Source organism: Hipposideros armiger, unplaced genomic scaffold, assembly GCF_001890085.2.
Source record: "Hipposideros armiger isolate ML-2016 unplaced genomic scaffold, ASM189008v1 scaffold_64, whole genome shotgun sequence".
Lineage (NCBI taxonomy): Eukaryota > Metazoa > Chordata > Mammalia > Chiroptera > Hipposideridae > Hipposideros > Hipposideros armiger.
Genome location: NW_017731414.1, coordinates 2440750 through 2456561, shown reverse-complemented (window position 1 = coordinate 2456561; position 15812 = coordinate 2440750). Strand labels below are relative to the sequence as shown.

The window sequence follows — 15812 nt, the reverse complement described above, 5'->3', positions numbered from 1 at the left end:
AATCTGGTGTGAGCACACTTGTCCAGTGAGATGAAGCCCTGGGCACCCCCTCCCCATACCCCGTGATCCTGAGTCTGGGCCATCAGGACAACCTGGGGCCCAGTGCAGATGACTGCCCGAGTTGCTGCTCTTCAGAAGGGAACCACGAGGCTTCACTGTTGTTCTACAACAGACAGCTTAGGGTAGAAGAAACAGGATGTGCTCTGGGAGACTAAATAAGGCTTGGGTCGTTTTTAACAGGGAGAAGTGTAACTTGGCCAGGGAACGTTTCTGTTCCAGATGTGGCCTCCCCCCAGAAACGCCGCACTCTAAGGGCAGATAAGCTAGGGCTGCTGAGATGGCTGGTGCCCAGGACACTTCCCACCCCAGCCCCTGAATAAGAGTAGAAAGAAAGGATACCAAACATGAAGCATGTCACCTACTACCTCTTGGTGTCTATTTCCTTCCCGTATATACACACTCGCCAGGTTGGTCACGATGAAGGCCCACAGCTCCTGGTGGTTGGTGAGCTGGAACAGGGACACAGGGCATTAGGGGCCGCTCACAGCATCGGAGCCACCCAAAAGCTCCCTGGTGGCTACTGTGAAACCTCCTATTCTCTTCATCTCAGACACACACACCCCCGCCTCCTCCTAAACCCAAGAACAGTAGAGCTGTTAGTTCTTTTCACTATAAAATTGTCATCTGCATCATGAGAAATTTAGGAAACAGAAAAAGAAACCAATCGCCCTGATTCTGCCCTCAGAACACACTACATTTTGGTCTATTTTCTGCTTGTTTCTCAGGACTGAGACCTGGGCACCCCTCCCTCCGCACGTCTGGTGACCCTGGGATCCTGTGCTCACAGCAGAGGCACATGCCAGTCCTGGGGAGGACCCTGCCAGGAAAGGCCAGAGATGCTGCCAATGGCCCATGGTAGACAGACTGTTGTCCCCAGCTCTTCTTGGGGACTGAGAATGGCCAAGAGAGGGACTGATCTGAGTGGCCCAAGCATTACCCAGACCCTGGTTCCCAGCAGGGCTGAGCAATCATAGATGTGCAAGAGGTTGAGGGTGCCTGGGGAGTGCAGAACACACCCACAAGAGAGGCCCAGAGGGTCCTCTGATGCAGCAAAGATGCTCTGGTTCATTTGTTGTAGGACCACAGGAAGAGCTTGTGTTTAGGACCAGAGGAGTTGGGTCCTTATCCTGGCTGCACTGTTTCTCTGCCATTCCGTCCTGGCTGATGGGGGACTCCCTACGGCACACACAATCAGAGCAGCAGCCAGTGAGATGAGGGAGGCTAAGGGACCTTCATGGGCCTGTGGTAACTGCAGGCAGCATGGGACAGGTGTAGGGGTTCCTGGTAGCCTGAGCCGACTGGGGCCCAGAGGAGTGGGCATGAATGGAAGGTCCTGGAAGGCTGTGGGAGTGGGTACTGTGTCTATTCTTCACACTCTGGTGTGCTGCCTATACCCATAGCCATGTGGAGTATCCTGGAGCAGTAGAAATGCTGCCTGACCCCAACCCTGAAAGTGAAGATGTCTGGAGGATGGCATGAGAAGCAGATTGGAGCTCACTGTCTTAACAGTCAAGATGCGCATGACACCCCCAGTGACCTCACCTGAGTCACAGAGTCACCCCCACACCCCAACATCTCTGCCTGGGGCCTTCCCCAGGACCACTGGGAGAAAGCTGTCACCATCCTCCTTTTCCTGGGAGAACGTTAGGGACAAGGTGAGGATGTTCTTGTCTGGTCCTAGAGCAAGGTGGGCAGAGCTGAGACCTGCCACTGGGCTGTTGGCACCGGGTCTGTCGACTCCATGAGGACATGGCATCAGCCTTTTCTCAGGGCCCGATGGGGCCCCATCTGAGGCTAGGACACTCCCTAGTGGAGCTCCCTCCCAACCAGGCAGTACCAGGCGTCCTCTGTCCCCAGAGCACCCAGGTCGTCAAGCTGATACAGGGTTACAACATACCCAGCTTTGTGTCTCAGCTCTGCTATGGGGCAGCTCTGGGGAGCTCCTGAACCCCATTGAGTGACTGCATCTTCAGCTATAAAACAAGCCATCACCAGCCTGGTAGGCTAATGGGAGGGTTGGGAATCAGGAGTGAAAGCGGCTGAACAGGCTGTGACACCAGCAGGCGCCAGGCTCTCCCTGGTGGCTGCCTTCTGGTTTAGCAGGGGAAGCCCCACCCCAGGTTGACCAGGAGCCCCATGCCCATAGTTATCCCTTGACAGGCTGTGCTGCCAGCACTGGCCTTGTCCCCATATGAGAAGCACAGGACCTGCCACAGAAAGCCCTGGATAAACAGTGCATCACTGTCACAGTTGGCATCAGGCTGAATGCTGCAGTCATCCAATGACCACAGTTTTGCGCGGCAGTCATCATCACAAACCATGCCTGACTCCTCACTGAGAAGCACCACCCACCCCATGGTGTGAAGGCCGGCACCTTACCCGCAGGGCTGTGGTGAACTGGGCTTCTGCGTTGTCCATGCAGTTGACGGAGACACAGTACAGGCCCTGGAAGAAGGAGGCGCTGAGGGCTCGAGGCCGCACTGCTTGCCCAGGGCCGCTCAGCTGCACCCAGACGAACCTGACCAGTGACTATGAGCCAGCTACACCTGAGCCTTTGCCTTGGTGAGGAGGCAGAAAGATGGCACACTGAGTTATTCCCCCCTCCCGGGACCTAAGTCAACTTGGACTCGAGGTGCCTGTCGGAATGAAACCCATTGGGAATGTTCTGGATTCTACCTGGGGTGACGGTCACAGGGCTACTCACTGGAATGGGGCTGGGGTGGGCAGGCCCGTGTACTCACCAGCAGCGTGTGCAGCTGTGCTGCATGGTTGGAGAAGAGCCGGGGTGACTGCTGGCACAGCTGGCAGACCTGGGAGATCTGCCGGAAAAGAGCATGCCCGACGTCACGGGGTCTGTAACCTAGGACCTGGTGTCCACATCCTGCCTGCCCTAACTCAGCACAAAGTTCCAGTGGCCTTCCCCGTCATACGGGCAGAGGGCAGCCATGATCTCCTTGAGGACAGTGACCCTTGTCTATGCCCTGCCTTCTCCTCCCTTTCCAATGTGTCTCAGTCGTCAGCACGTTTGCCCTGCTCAAGACTTTGTGCCCTCTCAGGAAGATGGGCAGCAGGGGTTACATGGGACAGAAAGGAGATCACCATCAGGGGACCTCAAGTCCCCAGACCCCATATTCTTTGGACATGTGAACTTTTAGGAAAAGGCCCAGTGATTTCTGTATCAGATTGTCTGATCAACTGTGCCCATGCAGGGTCACAAACTGTCAATGAAATGACATGGATGGATGTACTGATGATGCTCACTGGACAAATTTACATTCTCCTAGATGGTGACTCCTGAGACTCGGTGAACGTCAACCACCTACCCCGCATATGTGTGGTCCCCAGAGGCCTCACCTCTTGCAGCGCAGTGGCCTTGTGTCCTGTGACGAGCCTGCACATGATGATGTGCTCAAGCAGAATCACTTGGAAGGAGGACAGGATGGGACTGCAGTCGAGCACTGGGGGCAAGAGGGCAGCGAGCACTCAGATTGTGGCTGGAGAACGTGAAGTCGCTGACCACCATGCAGACCCCTCGGCTACTGGGTCTGAGCCTACTTGCTCTGCTGGGCAAGCACCAGCCCAGCACCCAGCCTATCACGTCACTCATGCCCACTATACACTTGAGAGGTTCGTCTCCCTGTGCAAGTGGGGAGAAGGGCTCACAGCAGGTTCTGGTGACCAGAGTGTTCTAAGAGTAAGAAATCCCTGGAGGGACTTGTTTTCCACCCCCACCCACCACGACCCAGCTTCATGCTCAAGGACATCCCGAACACAATGGGTTCTAAAAATGTTGATGTTGCCCAGAAGACTGTGTTTAACAGCATCAGGAAGAAGTGGGGGAACCTGGTTCCTGGCTGCCTCAAGCGGCTGTCCTCATGTTGGAACCAGACAGCACAGCCCTTTCCCAACTCAGCTGGAGGGAATGAACTGCGATCCCTAAGGGCTTTGGTTCTCTGGCTTATGGCTCCTCCCCCAGCAGCACTGATGAGGGCATAGGGAATGGGAGAGCAGGTTAACGGGTCACGGGGACACAGAACTAGAGCTTTGGGTTCCTGCTAATCAAAGGTCCCTGGTCCCATAAGATGGATTAGTCAAGCATCCAGGAAGAACCCACAACCTTCAGGGTATACACTGTCAGTCAGCAAGAACCAAGTTCCAACCCCGGTCTCACCCTGAGCACAATCCACATCACAACACTGATAATAGCAGATATGAGCTGTTTCAACTGAGCACTGCTGTCTCAGCAGGACCTGGTGGGATCCTGCTGTCACAACCATCTTGTGCAGTGGAGGGGACAGAACAGAGATAGCACAAGTACCCTGGCCAGGGATCAAGGGTCAAGTTCAGGCCTGGCCTGCTCTGCCCCAAACCTAGGCCACCCCTATCTGCCAACTGGGGTAACAAGACCCACGGGCAGAGACTCATGGGGACCATTTGGCACTATAGCTCTCCAAGGTTCTTTAGGCCCAGCACAGAGGTGGCAGTCAGGCTGTCCATTAGGGGGCGCTGTGGCCACGCGACCCACCTAGCCCAACTTACTCTTGAGCTTCTCCAGCTGCATGAGGGCCTTGTCTGTGTACTTCTGCGCCTTCTCCAGGTAGCCAGCCTGCATGGAGTGCATCACGGTCACCTGGCGACAAGACCAGATGGTGGCGGTCACCAGGGCCCTCTCCTCACCTGCTTGGGCCCCGGCCTCGGCCCCAGAGGCTCACCAGGTACACGAGCACACACATGTGCTCCTTGGGCAGCCAGTGGAAGAGGTCGGCAGGATTGCTGGGCAGGATCTCGTCATCATGCAGCGTGGAGATGGTCTGGATACACTGCTGCAGCTGTTTCAGGCATGGCTTCACGCTCTTCACCTACAGCATGCAGACGGATATGCACACCTGAGCATTCGCTCACTCCCACCAGGTGCCAGCGTACCGACCCCTTCTTCTCGGGAGCTTCTGCCATGCCCACCACCTGCAAGAAGCCCTCCTCTAGATGGATCAGCAGGCTCTCAGGGTGCAGGGTCAGGGTCAGGTGGGTCATCTGTGGGCCTGAGGCTCAGCCACTGCCCAGTGCTGGGCCCTACACCAAGGCCCAGGAGAGGTCTGTCCAAAGACCCTGCTTGAGCCACGTTTCCTCCTTCCTGCAGTGACCCTAAGAGGGCAGGATAGGGCTGGAGCAGCTAACAATAATCCTCAGGGGTGGGAAATGGCCTCTTGGACCCAGGAGTCATGCAGGCACTGTGGCTCATAGAGACTGGCCTCTGGGCACTGGGAAGCCCTGTCGCAAGGCCCCATAGGACATCTCCACAGCAGTTAGCACCCATGAGTCTACTCAGTGTTCCTATACATTGAGTATGACACTTGGCCCAATAGGCAAAGATGGGCATGGTGGGTGAACTGAGGTAGCCCCTTACCAACGAGGCCTGCTTGGCACTTCCTGGGGCTCCACGTGCATCCTCCTAGCACATAAGAAGCCCAGCCTATGGTTGGCCACTGGGATGGAGTGGGATGAGGAGGATGGAGCTGCAGCCCCAAAGGCTGAGACATTCACTCATGTACAGTACTGCCACTCCTCACGGGGATTTTGGACTCAAGTCTCAGACACAGTTGATCAGGTCAGTCCTACTCAAACCCCACAAAGCTCTCATCAGCTGGGGGTGGTAGACAGACTCTGCTTGAACACCTGCTATGCTATCAGGCACCTTGCCAGAATCCTCACCGTTTATTCTCATGGATCCCCCAAGCTGCCCTTAGAGACCTTCAACTGCTCACGCACTAGTGAATGTGTGAAGCCATGACTAATCCCACCATGAAGGCAGACCATCCTCGGAGTGACCTCTGCCTGCATGGGCACAGCACTCATGGCAGAGCATGACAGGGTATGTGGAGGACCTAAATCCTGAATGAGATACACTTTTGTGGCAAGGGACAGGAGGTGACAATAGAGCAGGTGTCTCGGCCTGAGCCCCGCCACTGCCTGCCCGCTCCCCAGCAGCCCTTCGGTGGGAGGCACTACACACCTGCCCGGCATCCAGGTAGTGAGTCACCTGGAGTACCAGGAAGAAGACGCGCAGAGACTCCTTCTGGATGGGGTTCCCCTGCCAGTTCTCGACAATCTGTCCACAGAGGGTCAGCAGCGGGTGAACTTCCTGCAACTTACGTTCCATCAGCAACAGCTGGGGAAGGAGAGGTGTAGGCGCTGAGATCCCCTCCTGGTGCACAGGGCCACCATCTGCCTGCCCACCCACTGGGGGAGTGCTGGCACCATGCAGACAGGCTGCAAAACCAAGCTGGAACCCGGGTCCAGGCTGCTCCCTCCTTGGCACAAACCCCACAACCTCGAATCTAAATTCCATCTCTGAACCAAGCCACGGCACAAGGGCCTCGCTCTTGTGGCTGTCCACTGTGCTTAAGGGTCTGGGTGCCCAAAGGGCTGCACCACGGGGAGTGGGAGCCCAGCCTTGTATCTACCACACCAGCCCCGTCTTGTTCAGCCTCAACTTACCATCCCTTTGCTGAGCAGGAACAGTGCCCTGGAAAACAGAGAGAGGGAGTCAGTCTGTGAGGCCCAGGCGCCTCCTGGAATGACTGTGCCACCTCAACGTTCACAGGGACCAACGAGCTACCTCGAGGAATGGTTAAGCAGATGACAGCAGCTCCCGGCGTCCCCCAATGAGGCTGGTTTTACTTACAAGACTGCTCTTTGTGCTATTCGACTTTCTTTACTTTTTTGGACTAATTTAGACACCCATGTGGCTCAAAAGCCCAGAAGGCATAGGCGGATGCTCAGGAAGCACAGAGTGGCCGGGTTAAGGATGGCAAGTCCGCCATAATCTCACCCTCGCTGACACAGATCAGGGTTCTTTATTGGTGGACAGCTTAGGGTGGGGAGGGCGGGTGAGATGGCAGGCTTGGGAATCTGAACCCAAATCTGCACCTCACTATGGCCCCTCGGTGCCTCCCTTTCCTCGCTTGTGACTGGCTGAGCCCCCTCAGGTTCTCCTGAGCATTTAGGGGGTGAAATCAGGGAGAGCCCCAGTCACACCACTTCCCATCTCCACCTGCAGCAGGCAGCAAGGCCAGATTTCTATCGTCTCTCTTAAACCTTTCTGCACTTTCTAAAAGTGTGCACTGTTGTCATCACCAACAAAAATAATAAAATGAAAATAAAATAAAAAGTTTTAGGAAACAGCCAAAACGAGGGAGGAAGCAGGGGAGGCAGTCGCTGCCTTTAGGAATAGCTGTGGTCATGCAGGGTCCACAGGTCCCAGTTTAGTTTGTTCACCATCTCAGTCTCTGTCCTGCCAATCTTGGCAGAGCCCGTGCACTGTAGGCGACACCCCATCAAGTGGGCACAGTTCTCCCCATTTTATGGATGAGGAAACTGAGGTGGGGAGGTCAGTCACACAGCTTGCAAGATGTTTGTGCCCTAATCCACCGCACCATTCCCTGTTGTTACCTTGTGCTGTGGACATGCCAGGTCTACCTGCTTGCTGTACAACCGTTGAAACCTAAGGTTTGGAACTTCACATCAAGGTTCCCATGTTGTCATACAGGAAGCACTCACTCAGAGGCCCTACATCAATGGTTGGAGATTCTGGGCCAGGCAACCTGCAGGCCCTGTGTCTTGGTGGAACCCACCTAAGACCTGCCCACAGTGGCACGGGAGCCTGTCTAGGGACACACTTGAGTGAACATGCACAGTGTGCAGCCATCTCTGTGCCCTGCAAGGTGTGTCATTATGGACCCAGTGACAGCTGCAGCATGAGGGGGCCAGGAAGGGCAAGGAATATGAGGCCAGATTGTGTGACAGCTGCTATCTCAGGGCAGGGTGGTCAAGGGACGAGGACAGCCTATGGAAAGCTGTGTGGCGCCGCATGGGCACTTGTAAGTCTAGAGCTGAGAGAATGGAGTTGGGAGACTATTCTGCCCCAACAATTCCATGGGATAAGCTCAGCTCTGTAAATAGAGATTTCCAGAACCCCAACACAAACAGAATAAGCACTGCTGCCTTTTCTTTGACGGGAAAAAGAGACAGACTAGAGGCCTTTACAGAGTGCACAGTGAAGTGCCTATGATCTCCGACCCGTGACCCCCAACCTCAGGGCACGAGTCTACAGATGGTCTAAGCAGTTTTGTGCATAACATGAACCTATATGCCTTCTTTTATATAAACGTCCGCCTTCTCTGTCTGCTGTTTTGCATCTACATGTTCCTTGGGGTCCTGAGAGAGACACTAGAGTTGCCTAAGATGCTGCCAAGCAGGCCACACACACCTACAGGCACCGTCCTTGTATCTGCACCACAAACGGCATCAGCCCAGCAAATCCTACGAACAGTTTTTATTTCAAGAGATAACAGAAACTGCAAGTGCCAATTGTGCTGAGAATGCCGCCTGCCCCTCACCCACACAGACGACTCTCCAACTTCATGAATCAATGGGGCAAAAGGCATCTGGTGATGCTTTAATTTGTGCATCTCTTACTGCATGTGAGGGTGACCACTATTTCATGCTGAAATGCCAATTCTGTTTGTTGTCCAGGATCAAGATGGCTGAGTTCTTTCCAAGTAAGAGGGTGGTGTGGGAAGAGGGTGCCTACCGTGTATACTCGGATCCCACCACCCGGGCGTACTCGGCTCCCACGCCCAGGAGGTCACAGGCCGACACCAGGTCCTTCTCAAGTGTGTGCAGTTGCTGAAAAGGAGGGAGAGCAATGATCCTTGCTTCCAAACTGCTAGCGTTACAGTACCTAGTATCTGACCTTAATGCTTTGTTGGTAAGTTAAACTGAACCTCCTCACCCATCAACAAAATTGTGTCCGTTTTGAGCTAAATTAACCAAATCATGTCATCAACATTAATTGCTTTGGGTACAGAACTCCACTCTGCCTACAGTGTACATCATCTAAGCTTAATAGTGCGTAAGCTAGCAGTTAACACTCACAGGCAGATACCCAGGGCTGCATGAGCGTGTCTGTGTGCTTTGCAGGTCGCCTTCAGAGGCCGGTCACTGGGGGAAGCCAGAGGGGCCCAAAACAAGGAGGGACTCTTTAGGGGAAAGTGTCTGAGGAGTTTCAAACCCAGAAGTCTTAACAGGCTAAAAGGAAGCGACACCTGTGGGGCCTCGGTCGAGCTTGGGCTCCCAGGTGCATGCACGCAGCACCCTTCAACTCTGTGACCTGAGGCAGGTGCCTCACTGCCTGGCCCAATTCCTATCTACCAATGAGCAAAGCACAGCACGCAAGGGAGAATTTAAGGAGACAGTGCTGTGTGGGGCAGCAACAAGTCAGGAGAAAGGGCTCAGGAGCACTGGCTGGGTGAACTCTTCCCAGCAGGGGGCAGGGAGTGGTTCCAGTTGAGGGCCCACACCCTGCATGCAAGGCAGGTGATAGGACTTCGTCAGGGAGGGTGGGCAAGAGGTGGTGTGGAGGGTAGGCTAGGTCAGGGACAGGAGAAGCTAGCGGCCGGCAGTAAAGGAGGAGATGTGGGCAGCACCCAGGACAGAAGAGGTACCCCTCACAGTGGTGTCTACCCACATCCAGAGCCTTCAAGCCCAATCACTACAGCCAGGAAGGTCCATCCCAGGCAGCCCCCTCTACCGGAGCATTTCAGAATGCTGGGACCAGGGCACTACCTACATCTGGAGAACTGAAGGGAGATTGGAGGCGGGGGGACCACGTGGAGCCCAGGTAAAGCTGTGCTCCAGCAGCCCTGCAAGGGCTCGACTCAGGCATCCATTGCCCAATAGACAGCCCCTTGTAATCTTAGTGAGGCTCTGAAGAAACATAGTGGGCTTCTGGCAAGAAATGCTTCCCAAATTTAAATGAACACAGGCCAAAGGGAGCACAAGGAGGGAGGAGGATGCAATGACATGGCCCCTCTTAATTGGCCCCCCAGGAGACAGGCACTCCCACCAATCACCCCAGATGCTGAGCGAGAGAGAGTCTGGGCTAGGGATACTGTTGAGGACAAAAGCTGGAGGGGACTTGTGAGCAGGCTAGAGAACCACCCTATGTCTCTATCCACTTGGTGCAGCAGCCTCAGGAGGGCCTGTATATCCTGGAGTCTGCCTTTATTCTACTCAGGCGGGTGTGCCCCAAGGTCATGGCCCCACCCTGCACCCACGTGTCTTGGCCAGGCCCATAGTACTCACAGCTAGCTGGAAGAGCAGGCGGCAGTGCCAGTATGGGGTCTGCTGTGAGATTTGGATTGCTTTCCGCAGCAGTGGCTTTGCTGCATCGACGGAATTCTGAAAGGAAAGTTATGTTTGGGAAGGAAAAGAAACAAGCCTGTAGGCAAGTTGGATTCCTTCACACTCAAAGGATGTGTGGGTTGCTGATTTACTTTATTCAAAGAAAAAAAGATATTTTATTGGACTCACTGGCTGGGAAGTTTTTACATTGCTCTTAAAATAACTCATTCAACTAAAATGAAAGTAGCATTAGTTTAAAATCTTGAACAAATTGGATGGCAACTGCCATTTTTCTTGTTCTGCAACAAGAGAGACGGGCCTGGGCTGTGAAAGACACACTCCCTGCGGCCCAGGGAACCTCACATGCCACTGCTCACAGGGAGGAATCGCAATTTTCAGCTACACCTGAGATCAGGAACCAGGTTAAGAAGATAAACTATATGAACTGGTTCAGGAACTAATCTTCTTTAGCTTAGAAATAAGGTTGTTTTCCAGCAGTCTTTGGAAAGTCTTAGAAAAAGATTCTGCTGGCCCTTTTGAGCAGGTGATCACCCATGGCCATCCCATGCCAGGGTGAGGGAGGTGGGAAAGTAACGGGAAATGTTAAAAGCCAGAAGAGAGTCCACTCCTGAGAACACCAATTCACCATTGTGCCTTCTTCACTAGTGGGAGAAGGACTCTGCTTTCAGGAATCGTCATAGGTTCTTACCTCTTGACAGTATAATTCAGACAAAAGACTGGCTGCTTCAAATTTAACATCTTCAAACTGTGGGATCTAGTGACATCAGGTTAAGGAAGTACAGATGCTGCAAAAAGGTAAGTTTAAAAGGAATAAAGCATGGGGTTCTTACACTGCAGAGGTTCACCAGTCAGGCACATCCCCACCTGCTCTGAAATCCCAAGTTCACCTATTCCCCCGGAAATCCCTGAGCTTGCTGCTGGCCAGGTGTGGAGCTGGATGCTTGGAGCATGAACAGGAGCATGGCACCCAGGAAGCCACTTGTCTGAAGGGGCAGCCACAGCCCAGCAGGGATTCTCCAGGTGGTCAGTGGGGCCAGGCCTAAACCCACCGGGTGCACCATAGCGGGGATTCAACTTTGTAACACATTCTTTTGATTTCAATGGAGTATTTCTTAAAGGGAATGGTTCCAAGAAAAGGATACTTGCTGTGATATCAACCACTGAAAGAGAAAGAGAAAAGGATTAATTCTCAGCCAAATGCTCGGCACGTGCTCACTGGCTCCATTTTAGGGTTTACACAGGTTTTCCTGTCACAAAGACTACAGGTGTTCAGTTAAGCGGGAAGGTGGCCTGTGGACTCATTTTACCTCTAATCCAGCAACCAGAGCACACCTGGGGGAGAGGGACTGAGAACTTGCTTCCCTACTGACAGGGGCTTCCTGTGGGTCCCACTAGGCTCCTGAATCAGAGTTAGAGCCCCTTCCACTAGGGCCGCAATGCTTCAGAACGGGAAGGATTGCAGAGGGGACCCTCCCCCAACAAATCATGCCACAAGGAAATCGATTACAACTGGAGAGTGGGTTTGGGGGTGTCAGTCCTTTCTGGAGAAGTGGCATTTAAAAGATGCGTGGAAATGAGCAAAGTTAGCCTGGGGGGAGGGAGGCGCACTCAAGAGAAGCGGAGTGGGCAGCGCTCACCATCCCCCTGCTGGGACACATGCGGGACACTGTTCGACCATGACACACTCCCACTTGTAACTGCTGTGCCCTGGAGTTACACATTCTGACAGGAGGCAGTGAAGTCCCGGGCCAGTCCACCACACCAACCACACTGACCATAGTCTGTCAGACCTTCCAGGACTCAAGCATTCGCCTGACACTGTTTCTGCTGACCCACTTGTCCACAAACGTTCTCATAGTCTTAGTGGTTGTTGGAAAGCAGATCTGAAGACCCTGACTTGCCATGCTCTGTGGGAGATCATCATGGGGTTGGGGGACATCTGGGACTGGGCCTGCTAAGAGCGTGCGCGTTCCTACTGAAAGGGGGAGTGGGAGGTGTCTCAAGCAGAGAAGAACCCGGGAAAAGGCAGAAGACCAGGAAGATGAGGCTGGAAGGTGTGTCTGTGCCACTCACTGGCAGCAGTGACTGTATATTACAACGCCCCAATGTCACTCATGGAGCCTGACCTAATCAGAGGAATGAAACATAAGCACCCAATGAGATCTGAGTTTTAAGAGCATCCTAAATGCAGCAAAAAAAAATTCAGAAGGAGGAGGAGGAGGGGGCAGAGAAAAAGGAGGGGGAAGGGGAGGAGGAGGAGGAGCCAGAGACTGGAGGCCCCAGGGGCTGCAGGCTGGAAAGGAGGGCAGGGAGAGGGACCAGTGAAACCTGGGGGGCATCCCTGGGGCTGGAGATGCTTTTGGGACAAGAATGAGTGGTGGATGAAGAAGTCACAAAAGAGCCTGGAAAAGACTTGTAGCAGCATCCCACACCAGCTGCCTGAAAGACATAGGTGGGCCAGGAGGGGGAGCTGTGGGAAAGGACGACAGGAAGACAGGGAGAGAGGGAGAAAGGGAGAGAGGTGGTGGTGGTGGGGGGGAGCGAGCGCACGGGTGCTAAGTGCCACTGGCCTCCTGAGTCTGGGCTCCTGACCCTCTCTCACACCCATGTACATAAGCACATGCACACGTACACACACGTGCTTGCAGAATCCAAGCAAAAGGCACTCTGTAGCTAGCCCAAGTGTCCCCTCCCAAAGACCCACTGCAGCAGAGTCAGTAGGGGCTCAGGGTCCCAGAGGGCAGGGCCAGTGCCTACTGCCAGGAATGCAGTACCAGAGGTGGGGCTCCACAGCTTGAGGCTGTCTACAGGGACAGTGGGGACCAGCCCAGCTCCAGCCACACGTGTGATGTCATAAAGCTGATAAACACAAAAGCTGGGGCTTGCTTTCTGCAGAAGCCATTCCTCCCCACAGGGAGGGGCAGTCTAGCAAGAGAAGCTCCTGAAGGCCACCAACTGGGAGAAGAGACAGGATGTGTGACTGAAGAGCTGGGTTAGGGACATGCTAAGATCTGGCCCAACCCTGATATTTTGAGATTCTGCAACTCAATCTCCACATACAAAGCCTACCTTGGGCAAGGCTTCCATGCCGAAGGGGAGCTCTCTAGCAAGAGTACAGGGTGAGGGCCGGCCTAGTGGCTCAACTGGTTAAGAGCGCAAGCTCTAAGCAACAGGATCGCCAGTTCGATTCTCACATGGGCCAGTGAGCTGCGCCCAAGCTGACCTGCCAACAGGTGGCAGGATGGTTCAGCTGGTGAGAGCACTGCTCCTAACAACAAGGTTGCCAGTTCGACTCCCACATGGGATGGTGGGCTACACCCACCTGCAACTAAGGTTGAATATGGCACCTTGAGCTGAGTGGCCGCGAGCTGCTGACAGGAGGCTGGATGGTAACTGGACTTGGAGCTGAGCTAGCTGCGCCCTCCACAACTAAGACTGAAGGACAACAACTTGGCTGTTTCCCTTCCCCAATTCCCCAACACTGTTCCTCTTCCCCCCGCCAAAAAAAGAAATCTAAAAAAAATAATAATAATGTGCATAAAAAAAAGAGTACAGAGTGAAGAGAACACACACACACACACACACACACACACACACACACACACACACACGAGAGGATGGGGTTGGCGGTGTGGACCCACATGGAAGAGCTGGATCCTAGTGGCCCCTAGCATCCGTTCCAATAGCTACAACCTTCCTCCATTGTTTTGCGCATGTGCTGTGGCCCCAACTTTAAACACACAAATGGGGGACATTAGATAAAACCCCATGATGCATCCCCAGTGCCTGGAACGGGCTGACAACACAGGAGGTGCTTGGGAAACATTTGTCTCATGAACAGCGACTTCATCCAGCAACACCAGGAAAGGAGAGCTTCCTTATGTGCAAATAGCCACAGAACTGAGGCTTATGCCTTTCAAACACAAAGACCTAACTCCTAAACAGCACCAGACAGCTCCCTGTCCTCAAATGTCGCTGCTTTGTGTCCAAGCATCAGCACTGGTGACACCTGGAGGCATCCCCATGATGACCCATTCCAGAATTGGCCCCATGTCAGGGCAATCCAGTTACTTCCCCAGGATTGTCAATCAGAAGCCAATCAAATGACTCTGTTTTTATAACTTGACACTTGCGACATAAAATCACAAATCAAAAACATAGACATCAGGAAATATATCCATCTCACAAATAAAGTACCACGGTTGCTACCTTACCCAAAATTGCTACACCATCTGTATGCTTAAATTCGTAACATTACAAAATAGCTTTTGTTTCCTTCCTTATGATGGGAAAGCAGCCCAAGTGAGAGCCCCTGTGCTACCTAGAGGCCTGCAGGTGCAGGAAAGGATGTGAACAACCATACCAGAAGTTCCTGGGGTCACTTTGGGGTTCTCAGAGAAAGCAAGGGTCAATGCAGCACCAGCATGCACCCAGAGGGGTGGAAAGGCCTGGATGAGCACACCTCTCTAAATACTTAAAGGATTCGGACCAGAGCTGAGAGTATTTTAAGCTTTTTTGCTCCTTGAAACCAAAGTAACTTTTTAAAAAGATCGCCTCCTTCTGCTGTGTGACCATGGCTACAAGCATCCCCTTTTCAGCATTGTCACCAGCAAGTTGAAAAGTAGTCCCCACCTTGTGGGTTTGCTGAGAATCCAATGAGACAATGAGAAGCACAAATGTGTGGCCTGGCACATGGAAGGTGCCAATAATACTATGGTAATTCCCAGGCAGGAACCAGAAGAATTGGGGGTTGGAGGGGAGGCAGGGGGCAAGTCGGTGAACCCGTGAAGTGGTGGTTCCTACACAGATTTCACATCCTGAAGTCAGAGACTCAGAGAGTACGAGTGAAGAAAATGGAAAGAAAAAGAGGAGGAAGCACAGATCACTTTTCCATGAAAATGCTTAACACCAAGGTCTGCAAATGCAGCTTTTGCACAAGGTTCTGCTCCAGGACGTCCTGGATTATGGGGCATGACCCAGTCATGATCTTGAAGAACGGGATAAAGAGAAACGTGATCAAAAGTAAGAAAGTTAAAGGGGAATGTGCAAATTACTGAAATGGAACTGTCTGCTTGAAAAACAGTGAAAATAAGAGAAGACTGAAAATTCACAAAGGAATAGATGTGCAGCAAGAGGAAAAAAAATTGAAATGTAAAGGAAGGCAATCTGACAGAAACTGCAGAAACAGCTTTGCAAACTCTCTAGCCAAAAGATTTCTGAGTAAAGCGACATCCTTTATAATCACCAACTATTTCCTCAAGGAGTCTCAGAGCAGCCAAGAATACTGATGACACCGACATCATTGTCAAAGCCATAATCAAAGAAAGAAGGCTCTCAGATAAAGTGTCCTGTCACGTACTGTAATAGCTACAAGATTCTCTGAGCAGACCCAGGGAATGAGGCAGCCAGCAGGAACTCCGAGGGTCTGCAGAGGCAGGTCACATTGAGACCAATGGCTTTGTCCTCAATAAAGCTGCTGAGGAAATGGAAAAACACCCTTCACAGGAACACTTAGCAGATGATTCTTTCAGAGTTGGTAGAATTAATTA

The 15812-nt window shown here is 52.9% G+C and overlaps 1 protein-coding gene across 2 annotated transcripts in view; it reads right to left on the bottom strand.

Moving 5' to 3' along the window:
* MAU2 (MAU2 sister chromatid cohesion factor) overlaps positions 1–15812 on the bottom strand; it is a 28004-nt gene that overhangs the window by 8329 nt on the left and 3863 nt on the right. The window contains exons 2-13 of one of the 2 annotated variants that reach the window (XM_019641977.1): positions 11406–11423; positions 10952–11017; positions 10204–10299; positions 8651–8745; positions 6556–6583; positions 6071–6226; positions 4773–4919; positions 4600–4690; positions 3415–3518; positions 2802–2879; positions 2440–2505; positions 423–509 (exon numbers count right to left, since the gene is read on the bottom strand). In XM_019641977.1, the coding sequence (XP_019497522.1) occupies positions 423–509; positions 2440–2505; positions 2802–2879; positions 3415–3518; positions 4600–4690; positions 4773–4919; positions 6071–6226; positions 6556–6583; positions 8651–8745; positions 10204–10299; positions 10952–11017; positions 11406–11423 (1032 nt within the window). The remainder of the gene's footprint in view (positions 1–422; positions 510–2439; positions 2506–2801; positions 2880–3414; positions 3519–4599; positions 4691–4772; positions 4920–6070; positions 6227–6555; positions 6584–8650; positions 8746–10203; positions 10300–10951; positions 11018–11405; positions 11424–15812) is intronic. The other variant, XM_019641978.1, reaches the window with a different exon arrangement.